Source organism: Scyliorhinus canicula, chromosome 12 (assembly GCF_902713615.1).
Source record: "Scyliorhinus canicula chromosome 12, sScyCan1.1, whole genome shotgun sequence".
Lineage (NCBI taxonomy): Eukaryota > Metazoa > Chordata > Chondrichthyes > Carcharhiniformes > Scyliorhinidae > Scyliorhinus > Scyliorhinus canicula.
This window is the reverse complement of record NC_052157.1, coordinates 160,400,635-160,411,391: the sequence shown is the minus strand read 5'-3', so window position 1 is coordinate 160,411,391 and position 10,757 is coordinate 160,400,635. Positions and strand designations below refer to the sequence as shown.

Sequence of the window (10,757 nt, the reverse complement as noted above, 5' to 3'; positions counted from 1 at the left end):
TCATTTCTAACCCATCTTTCGCAACCTCCGGATGTCCCAGTGCACCTCCCAGCCAGTGAACCTCCTCTTGAACTGCAGTAACTACACATAGCAACACGAATGATCAGATTATCTGCTTTCACTGATGTTGGTTGAAGTGATGGATCAGGACACCGGGGAGAGCCCGTCTGCGATGTGGGGCCTTTTAATGACGCACTGTAACAGGACAAAGTTCTGAAAGGTTCTCACCCTTCTGAAAGAGTCATTTACAGCATAAGAAAAGGCCATTTGGCCCATTAAATCCATGGCCTCCCTCCATGGACCCATCTCGTCCCATTTCCCCCACTCTGACACTAAACATTTCTATCTAAAGTGATTAGATATCATGCATGGACTAAACTTTGGATAGCTCTTGATGCGTTTAATTCTGGGGCCTAGACAACACCTGGAAGTCATTCTGTTTTCCATGACACTGGAGACCTGCATCATACAAGAATATAACAGCAGTCTGCACCTCCCATGGTGAGTAAACATGGCTGCTCCTGCCGGAAACAAATGGGGCATTTTATTGGCAGACTGTGCATCGATGTCGATGCACATTGCTTTTTGATGATTTGTCTGCTTTAAACATGAATACAGTAAGAAGTCTTACAACACCAGGTTAAAGTCCAACAGGTTTGTTTCAAACACGAGCTTTCGGAGCACGGCTCCTTCTTCAGGTGAAGAAGGAGCCGTGCTCCGAAAGCTCGTGTTTGAAACAAACCTGTTGGACTTTAACCTGGTGTTGTAAGACTTCTTACTGTGCTCACCCCAGTCCAACGCCGGCATCTCCACATCATGGTTAAACATGAATGGCAGGGCATGTGTGTTGTATCAAAACAAAACTCCTTTCCTAGCGACCTGTGGACACTGCAGCTGGTGACTGGTGGCGTCCAGTTGTGGGGGATGCCCTGCTCAGCGCAGTCTGTTAATAAGCTGCACTGAGCAGAGGGAGCGGGGAGCGGAGCGAGCTTGTCGCGGGGAGCAGAACCCAACTCTCGGGCAGCCCAAGTCAGACTTAAAAAGAATTCCAGAGTGGGAATGGATCTCCAGGTTCAGTTTATTTTTCTAAAAGCAGGTGGTCGGCCTGGAAACACAAATTAAGACCAGGTTATTTGTTACTTTTCTCAAACATTCACTGGTTCCCACACAACAGCCGAGGCTCTCCTTTAAAAACACACCAATTACCAGCAGTAGTGACAAAACTGTTTTAATTGTAAATCCCCGATTATCAGATTCTGAATGTGTTACAGCCTGTCTCACAGTGAAGCCGATCCGATCCTCCCTGACTATACTCCAGGGCCCATTTCTTAAATCTGCCCAGGCTCAAAACATTTCAGCAGCATCCCAGCCTTTCATTTTGCCAAATGCAGGCCATGGAGCACAGAATAAACTGTAGACGGTGCCAAATCTCTGTGACTGTGGCAGTCTTTGCTGCAAACTATCCCATCTCACTGTAACGATCATTCCCAACGGAGCCCTTCAATCTCAGTCAGGAACACCTGCTGGGATTTGTACAGCTCAGCTCAGCGAGTGAGGTCAACAAAACAATGCAGCGAAGAGAAGCCCCAATCTGCACTGCACGCCAGGCAAACAAGAACTTGTCCTGCCAGGTGTTGTTTACATAGAACCCCCCACCGGCCAGATAGTGGGGACGTGAAGCAGAGCCACTGCCCTCAGTGTTCCTGAGCTCCAGCCTGTGGATCCTGCACAAGCCGAGGGGCAGTGGGGCCACTGATCGGGTGGGTGGGTACATGTAGCATGCAGTAAAGGGAGACGTTGTGCTTTACACACGGAGGAGCTGGTGGCTGGCTCTCACTCACACAGCAGGTTTTAACCAGCAAATGGAGATGAGCGGGGAAGGGGCTGGATTCCAAGAAACGTTCTCTCCCCCCACCCCCCACAAACAAACACATTTCACAACATGGCAGAGGAATTGGAAATTTGAGACCTCCCTCCAGGGCCCCCCCCTCTCCAGGAGACCTGGCCAGTTCCACAACCCCTCACTGAGCAGCTCCAGTGCAGTGAGGAAGACGCTGCCTGATCAGACGCTCCAATCCCTGGGTTGCTTTTCCAGATTTGTAATGGGATTGAAACATTCCCGCAGCATTTGAAAAATGTACAACCACACTGACCCACCCAAAACCTAATGACAACTGGAATCTGAAGCGGAGTTTGACCCTACAACTGGTAAGAATATCTGTGCGGCTTGTAACTATGATGGGTTTAAATAGGAAGATTCAATACGTGGATAGGGGCGAGAGTGAAGGTATTTGTATCGCTCCAATTGTCCGCCGGAGTTAGTGGGGGTTTCCCACCTCAGTACACGTGCACCATCCCATACAGGAAGGTCCAGAACAGGATGTAGGTGAAGAGCCCACCAACTAGGCCTCCAGTGAAGAGAGGACGGCGGGACTTGAAGTACTTGCTCCAGCGACGGCCGGCTTTCACTATCAGCAGCACAGAGAGGAGGAAGGAGGCAACAAAGTAGAAGATGAAACCAGTCAGTGCTGTCAAACCCAGGATCCCGGCAGTGGCTCCAGACAGTGCAGACACGGACGTGCGGCAATAGTCCAGGATGGCAGCGTTTCCTCGTACCGCTAACTCGCTGATAAACTGGGGACCTTCCCGTTTAAAGCCCATGGCAGCCATTACAAGCTCAGGAATGCCACTGGAAAGAAGAGCCTGTGAGTGAACAAAGAGATGCAATGATAGCCTGCATTTATCTAGTGACTTTAACATAGTAAATCCCCAAAGTGTTTCGTAGGCGCATTAATTAAACATGGTTTGCTGGGTGGCGCAGTGGTTAGCTCTGCAGCCTCACGGCAGCGAGGGTCCCAGGTTCAATCCCAGCCCTGGGTCACTGTCCGTGTGGAGTTTGCACATTCTCCCCGTGTCTGCGTGGGTCTCACCCCCACAACCCAAAGATGTGCAGGGTAGGTGGCTTGGCCACGCTAAATTGCCCCTTAATTGGAAAAAAAACACAGTTTGAGACTGAGCTACAGATGGCGAAAAGGTCACCAAAAGCGTGGTCAAAGAGGGAGATTTTAAAGAGCATCTTAAAAAGGAGAATAAGGCAAAGGATATTGAGGGAAAGTCCAGAGCTTCGGACCCAGGCAGCTGACAAAGCCATTTAAATCAGGGATACCAGGGTGGCCTGAGATCTGAGCGAGTTGGAGGTTGGAGAAGATTTCAGAGAGGGGGCGAGGTCATGGAGGGATGAGAATTGGGGGCCCAGCAGACGGGTGGACTTGGTGCAAATGGGACATGAGCAGCTGAGGTTCACAGAGGCTCGATGGTGACAGGCTGGCATACAGTGGGTTGGAATCGCTGAGTGCGGAAGTAACAAAGACACAAATGTGAGTTTCAGCAGCTGATGGGTGAGGTGGAGATCAGCAATGCTACAGTGGCATGGTGCTGAGCACTGTTTCCTCACAGCGCCAAGGACCTGGGTTCAATCCCGGCCACGGGTCACTGTCGTGTGCCATGGGCAGCACGGTAGCACAAGTGGATAGCACTGTGGCTTCACAGCGCCAGGGTCCCAGGTTCGATTCCCGGCTTGGGTCACTGTCTGTGCGGAGTCTGCACGTTCTCCCCGTGTCTGCGTGGGTTTCCTCCCACAGTCCAAAGACGTACAGGTTAGGTGGATTGGCCATGCTAAATTGCCCTTAGTGAACAAAAAGGTTAGGAGGGGTTATTGGGTTACGGGAATAGGGTGGAGGTGAGGGCTTGAGTGGGTCAGTGCAGATTCAATGGGCCGAATGGCCTCCTTCTGCACTGTATGTTCTATGCTCTAGTGGTGGGAGTGGATGGTCTTATTGGCAGAGTGGATAAAGCTTTGGAACTTCATCTCACAATCAAATCAGATGGCAAGGTTGTGTTCAGTTCAGCTACAGATAAAGGGCAAGGAGAGGACAAGAGCTCGTACCTTGGGAACAAAGTGTGGCAAATACAGGGTAAAACTGCTGAGAAATGAACAGGACAGACAGGTACAGCACGGGGTTAGATACAGAGTAAAGCTCCCTCTACACTGTCCCCATCAAACACTCCCAGGACAGGTACAGCACGGGGTTAGATACAGAGTAAAGCTGTTCCCATCAAACACTCCCAGGACAGGTACAGCACGGGGTTAGATACAGAGTAAAGCTCACCCTACACTGTCCCCATCAAACACTCCCAGGGCAGGTACAGCATGGGGTTAGATACAGAGTAAAGCTCCCTCTACACTGTCCCCATCAAACACTCCCAGGACAGGTACAGCACGGGGTTAGATACAGGGTAAAGCTCCCTCTACACTGTCCCCATCAAACACTCACAGGACATGTACAGCACGGGGTTAGATACAGAGTAAAGCTCCCTCTACACTGTCCCCGTCAAACACTCCCAGGACAGGTACAGCACGGGGTTAGATACAGAGTAACGCTCCCTCTACACTGTCCCCATCAAACACTCCCAGGACAGGTACAGCACGGGGTTAGATACAGAGTAAAGCTCCCTCTACACTGTCCCCATGAAACACTCCCAGGACAGGTACAGCACGGGGTTAGATACAGAGTAAAGCTCCCTCTACACTGTCCCCATCAAACACTCCCAGGACAGGTACAGCACGGGGTTAGATACAGAGTAAAGCTCCCTCTACACTGTCCCCATCAAACACTCCCAGGACAGGTACAGCACGGGCTTAGATACAGAGTAAAGCTCCCTCTACACTGTCCCCATCAAACACTCCCCAGGACAGGTACAGCACGGGGTTAGATAGAGAGTAAGACCATAAGACCATAAGACATAGGAGTGGAAGTAAGGCCATTCGGCCCATCGAGTCCACTCCGCCATTCAATCATGGCTGATGGGCATTTCAACTCCACCTCCCAGCATTCTCCCCATAGCCCTTAATTCCTCGCGACATCAAGAATTTATCTATCTCTGCCTTGAAGCCATTTAGCGTCCCGGCCTCCACTGCACTCTGCGGCAATGAATTCCACAGGCCCACCACTCTCTGGCTGAAGAAATGTCTCCGCATTTCTGTTTTGAATTTACCCCCTCTAATTCTAAGGCTGTGCCCACGGGTCCTCGACTCCTCGCCTAACGGAAACAGTTTCTTTGCGTCCATCCTTTCTAAGCCATGTATTATCTTGTAAGTTTCTATTAGATCTCCCCTTAACCTTCTGAACTCCAATGAATACAATCCCAGGAACGCCAGCCGTTCCTCATATGCTAGACCCGCCATTCCAGGGATCATCCGTGTGAATCTCCGCTGGACACGCTCCAGTGCCAGTATGTCCTTCCTGAGATGTGGGGCCCAAAACTGGACACAGTACTCCAAATGGGGCCTAACCAGAGCCTTATAAAGGCTCAGTAGCACATCGCTGCTTTTATATTCCAACCCTCTTGAGATAAATGACAACATAGCATTCGCTTTCTTAATCACGGATTCAACCTGCATGTTTACCTTTAGGGAATCCTCGACTAGCACTCCCAGATCCCTTTGTACTTTGGCATTATGAATTTTCTCACCGTTTAGAAAGTAGTCTATGCTTGGATTCTTTTTTCCAAAGTGCAAGACCTCACATTTTCTCACGTTGAAATGCATCAGCCATTTCCTGCACCACTCTCCCAAACTGTCTAGATCCTTCTGCAGCCTCCCCACTTCCTCAGCACTACCTGCCTGACCACCTAACTTCGTATCATCAGCAAACTTCGCTAGAATGCCCCCAGTCCCTTCATCCAGATCATTAATATATATGGTGAACAGCTGCGGCCCCAACACTGAACCCTGTGGGACACCGCTGGTCATCGGCTGCCATTCCGAAAAAGAACCTTTTATCCCAACTCTCTGCCTTCTGTCAGACAGCCAATCCTCAACCCATGCCAGTAGCTCACCTCGAACACCATGGGCCCTCACCTTACTCAGCAGCCTCCTGTGTGGCACCTTATCAAAGGCCTTTTGGAAATCCAGATAGACCACATCCACTGGGTTTCCCTGGTCTAACCTACTTGTCACCTCCTCAAAGAATTCTAACAGGTTCGTCAGGCACGACCTCCCCTTACTAAATCCATGTTGACTTGTTCTAATCCGACCCTGCTCTTCCAAGAAATTAGAAATCTCATCCTTAACGATCGATTCTAGAATTTTACCAACAACCGAGGTTAGGCTAATTGGCCTATAATTTTCCATCTTTTGTCTTGATCCTTTCTTGAACAAGGGGGTTACAACAGCGATCTTCCAATCGTCCGTAGAGGGAGTAAAGCTCCCTCTACACTGTCCTCATCAAACACTCCCAGGGCAGGTACAGCACGGGGTTAGATACAGAGTAAAGCTCCCTCTACACTGTCCCCATCAAACACTCCCAGGACAGGTACAGCACAGGGTTAGATACAGAGTAAAGCTCCCTCTACACTGTCTCCATCAAACACTCCCAGGACAGGTACAGCACGGGGTTAGATACAGAGTAAAGCTCCCTCTACACTGTCCCAATCAAACACTCCCAGGACAGGTACAGCACGGGGTTAGATACAGAGTAAAGCTCCCTCTACACTGTTCCCATCAAACACTCCCAGGACAGGTACAGCACGGGGTTAGATACAGAGTAAAGCTCCCTCTACACTGTCCCCATCAAACACTCCCAGGACAGGTACAGCACGGGGTTAGATACAGAGTAAAGCTCCCTCTACACTGTCCCCATCAAACACTCCCAGGACAGGTAGTGTCTGGTTGATACTCTGCACTGCTCCCTTTGTCCTGGGCACTGCGCCCTCTGCTGTCCACCCTGTGGAGATGCAGGCCCGGGGTCCTCCCTCCCGCTAAGGTGTCCCAATCAGTGCCGGAGGGGGAGTGGCGGCCCCCCTCTCGCCAGCACGGCCCGCCAGCGCCGCGAACCCGCCGCCTGGCCGCTGCTGTCCGCGCTCTGTGGTCAGTGATGGAGAGCCGGTGACTGAGCATCGGGCGCCGCAGCCGCTCCTTCCCTCACACTCACTCAGACGGATGGACGGCGCCTTCCCCTCAATCGGCCGCCATTACCCAGGGATCCCCGCCCACGTCACCTTTAACCTTCACCATCCCGTCACAGAAAAACACAACTAAAATATCGCCGGCCTCACCCGCGGGGATTGGAACTCAATTCCCTGCCGACTGGAGCGGAGTCAACAAAATTCCAGCGGCGGGATGTGATTCCCGCAGGCTCGGCTTTGATTGACAGCGTGCGGCGGGATGCCCCGCCCACTACATCAGCCCGCCCATCTTTTCAAAGCCCCGCCCCCCGCGGAGCCCCCGCCCCATCGCGCAGTCCCGCCCCCCGCCGCGTAGTCCCGCCCCCCGCCGCGGAGCCCCGCCTCCCGCGGAGCCCCCGGACATCGCGCAGTCCCGCCCCCCGCCGCTCAGTCCCGCCCCCTGCCGCGCAGTCCCGCCCCCCGCCCGCGCAGTCCCCCCCCCCCGGGGAGTCCCGCCCCCCGCCGCGCTGTCCCGCCCCTGCGCAGTCCCGCCCCCCGCCGTGGAGCCCTCGCCCCATCGCGCAGCCCCGCCCCCCGCCCCATCACGCAGCCCCGCCCCCCGCGGAGCCCCGCCCTCCCCCGGCGGGTGACGGTTGGTGCTGCTGCGCGCGGCTCGGGCAGGTAATGATTTCCGCCTCTTTATGGAATCGCAATCCCCGGATTTCAGTTACCTGAGCGCACGGTGCGCGCTCTGCTCCTCCTAACCTGCCGCTTGTCCTCAGTAAATCATCCAAATGTCTGTTAATGCCATTGAGGCCGGTTTCCGAGGCGGGGCTGTCAATCCAAAGGTTGCTCCCGCCCTAATCTGTGCGGACACGCCCTAATCTATGCATGCCCCGCCCTAATTTATGCACGCCCGCCCCAATTTATGCACACCCCGCCAAAATCTAGTCATGCCCCGCCCGTCATGAATATACTAATCAGAAGCTCCGCCCCCGGAAGTGCGACTGAGCCAATGTCAGGCCCCTCAGGCAGCACAGGAGGCCATTCAGGCCGCACAGTGAGATAGCACAGGAGGCCATTCAGGCCGCACAGTGAGCCAGCACAGGAGGCCATTCAGGCCGCACAGTGAGATAGCACAGGAGGCCATTCAGGCCGCACAGTGAGCCAGCACAGGAGGCCATTCAGGCCGCACAGTGAGATAGCACAGGAGGCCATTCAGGCCGCACAGTGAGCCAGCACAGGAGGCCATTCAGGCCGCTCAGTGTGACAGCACAGGAGGCCATTCAGGCCCCTCACAGGCAGCACAGGAGGCCATTCAGGCCCCTCACAGGCAGCACAGGAGGCCATTCAGGCCCATCACAGGCAGCACAGGAGGCCATTCAGGCCGCACAGTGAGCCAGCACAGGAGGCCATTCAGGCCGCACAGTGAGACAGCACAGGAGGCCATTCAGGCCGCACAGTGAGACAGCACAGGAGGCCATTCAGGCCGCACAGTGAGACAGCACAGGAGGCCATTCAGGCCGCACAGTGAGACAGCACAGGAGGCCATTCAGGCCACTCAGCGAGACAGCACAGGAGGCCATTCAGGCCACTCAGCGAGACAGCACAGGAGGCCATTCAGGCCACTCAGCGAGACAGCACAGGAGGCCATTCAGGCCGCACAGTGAGACAGCACAGGAGGCCATTCAGGCCGCACAGTGAGACAGCACAGGAGGCCATTCGGGCAGCACAGGAGGCCATTCGGGCCGCACAGTGAGACAGCACAGGAGGCCATTCAGGCCACTTAGTGAGACAGCACAGGAGGCCATTCAGGCCACTCAGTGAGACAGCACAGGAGGCCATTCAGGCCACTCAGTGAGACAGCACAGGAGGCCATTCGGGCCGCACAGTGAGACAGCACAGGAGGCCATTCAGGCAGCACAGTGACAGCACAGGAGGCCGCACAGTGAGACAGCACAGGAGGCCATTCAGGCCACTTAGTGAGACAGCACAGGAGGCCATTAAGGCCGCACAGTGAGACAATTCAGGCCGCACAGTGAGATAGCACAGGAGGCCATTCAGGCCGCACAGTGAGATAGCACAGGAGGCCATTCAGGCCGCACAGTGAGATAGCACAGGAGGCCATTCAGGCCGCACAGTGAGACAGCACAGGAGGCCATTCAGGCCGCACAGTGAGACGGCACAGGAGGCCAATCAGGCCGCACAGTGAGACAGCTCAGGAGGCCATTCAGGCCGCACATTCCACATCACAACAAGCTCTGCAGAACAATCTTACCATCATCTCCCTCTGCTCCTTTATTTTGCCATTATGCCCAATAAAAATTATTATCTGTGTCCCTCTGCTTCCCAACCCTCCTGCCCCTCGGAAGGTTCCCCTCATTCACTCTGTTTAAACCCTTCATCATTTTGAATTCCTCGATTAAGCCCCGTCCTTAACCTTTTAGAACTGTTCAGATTCAGTCCGAGCGCTTCCAGCATACCATAGAATCGTGGAATTTACCATGCAGAAGGAAGCCATTCGGCCCATCGAGTCTGCACCGACCCTTGGAAAGAGCACCTTACTGAAGCTCACACCTCCACCCGATCCCCATGACCTAGTAACCCCACCTCACCATTTCTTGGACACTGAGGGGCAATTTAGCACAGCGATTCCACCTAACCTGCACATCTTTGGACGGTGGGAGGAAACCGGAGCACCCGGAGGAAACCCACGCAGACTCGGGGAGACTGTGCAGACTCCGCACAGACAGTGACCCAAGCCAGAAATCAAGCCTGGGACCCTGGAGCTGTGAAGCAATAATGCTAACCACTGTGCTACCATGCTGCCTACTCCACCTCAGATCCAACAAATGTTCAATCAAGACTTATTGTTATTTTTTTTTAAATATAGAATTTAGGAGAGTTTACGTGATATGCCTATTTGTTATTTTTGTCCACTTGTGATGTTCTTATTTTACATTTACTTGGCCTCAAATTCTGGCCTTATCAAACCTTTTTACAATTCGAAAAGATATTTCTTGTAATTCCCACGGGGAAGCCTCTTGTGTTCAAACCCCTCTGTGACCTCTCTGTAACCTCCTCCATCCTCCCAAGATTTCTGCACCCCTCCAATTCTGGCCTCTTACAATTACTGATCGCTGGCAGCGTCCTCAGCTGCCTGGGGCATACGTTCTTGAATTTCCTTCCTGAATTTGTGCACCTTTCTTTTCATTAATATTTTCCTTGAAACCGCCCTTTTCTTTTTAAATTTAGAGTACCCAATGAATTTTTTTCCAATGAAGGGGCAACTTAGCATGGCCAATCCACCTAACCTGCACATCTTTGGGTTGTGGGGGCGAAACCCACGCAGACACGGGGACAATGTGCAAACTCCACACGGACAGTGACCCGGGGCTGGGATCGAACCTGGGACCTCAGCGCCGTGAAGCAGCAATGCTAACCACTGCGCCACCGTGCTGCTCATGATACCACCCTCTTTAACCACACTTTTATTTTTAATATTAACCAAGTATCTCCCTAAATGACATGGTGTCAAATTTTGTTTGTTAATGCTACTGTAAAACACCTTGGAATGCCTTACTAAGGTTAATCAGGCGCTGTATAAATTGTGATGAATGTGAGAAATTGTCATATTTTTGCAGCAGTGTTATCTGCTGCAGTAATACCTTTTCAAAAACCTGGTCTAAAAGAAAGACAGACACTGTGACTGCAGAAGTTGCAATTAAGACATTGTAATGTGAGATCATTCTTCTTTCAAGCCATGCTTATGTTTTGGAGTTATCAAGCTTGTGGTATTTCTTTCAAAGAGC

General features: G+C 52.7%; 2 protein-coding genes across 4 annotated transcripts in view; one reads left to right on the top strand and one right to left on the bottom strand.

The window, feature by feature from the left end:
* Nucleotides 1–1,060: 1,060 nt before the first annotated feature.
* Nucleotides 1,061–7,694, bottom strand: emc6 (ER membrane protein complex subunit 6). Of its 3 annotated transcripts, none has more exons than XM_038814715.1 (2): nt 7,677–7,694; nt 1,061–2,703 (listed from the first exon to the last, which is right to left on the bottom strand). In XM_038814715.1, exon 2 carries the CDS (start codon nt 2,668–2,670, stop codon nt 2,338–2,340), a length of 333 nt encoding a protein of 110 aa, XP_038670643.1. In that variant the 5' UTR covers nt 2,671–2,703; nt 7,677–7,694; the 3' UTR covers nt 1,061–2,337. The 3 variants fall into 3 exon arrangements, with proteins under 3 accessions (XP_038670643.1, XP_038670642.1, XP_038670641.1); XM_038814714.1 differs by lacking the exon at nt 7,677–7,694 and adding an exon at nt 7,117–7,216; XM_038814713.1 differs by lacking the exon at nt 7,677–7,694 and adding an exon at nt 6,993–7,087.
* Nucleotides 7,572–10,757, top strand: part of shpk (sedoheptulokinase) — a 29,694-nt gene continuing 26,508 nt past the window's right edge. The window contains exon 1 of the mRNA XM_038814712.1: nt 7,572–7,626. The gene's annotated coding sequence lies outside the window, so the exon portion shown is untranslated. The remainder of the gene's footprint in view (nt 7,627–10,757) is intronic.

Bases quoted from the DNA above. Each gene is read 5' to 3' on its own strand.
- emc6 (XM_038814715.1), bottom strand. From the start codon at position 2,670: ATGGCTGCCATGGGCTTTAAACGGGAAGGTCCCCAGTTTATCAGCGAG.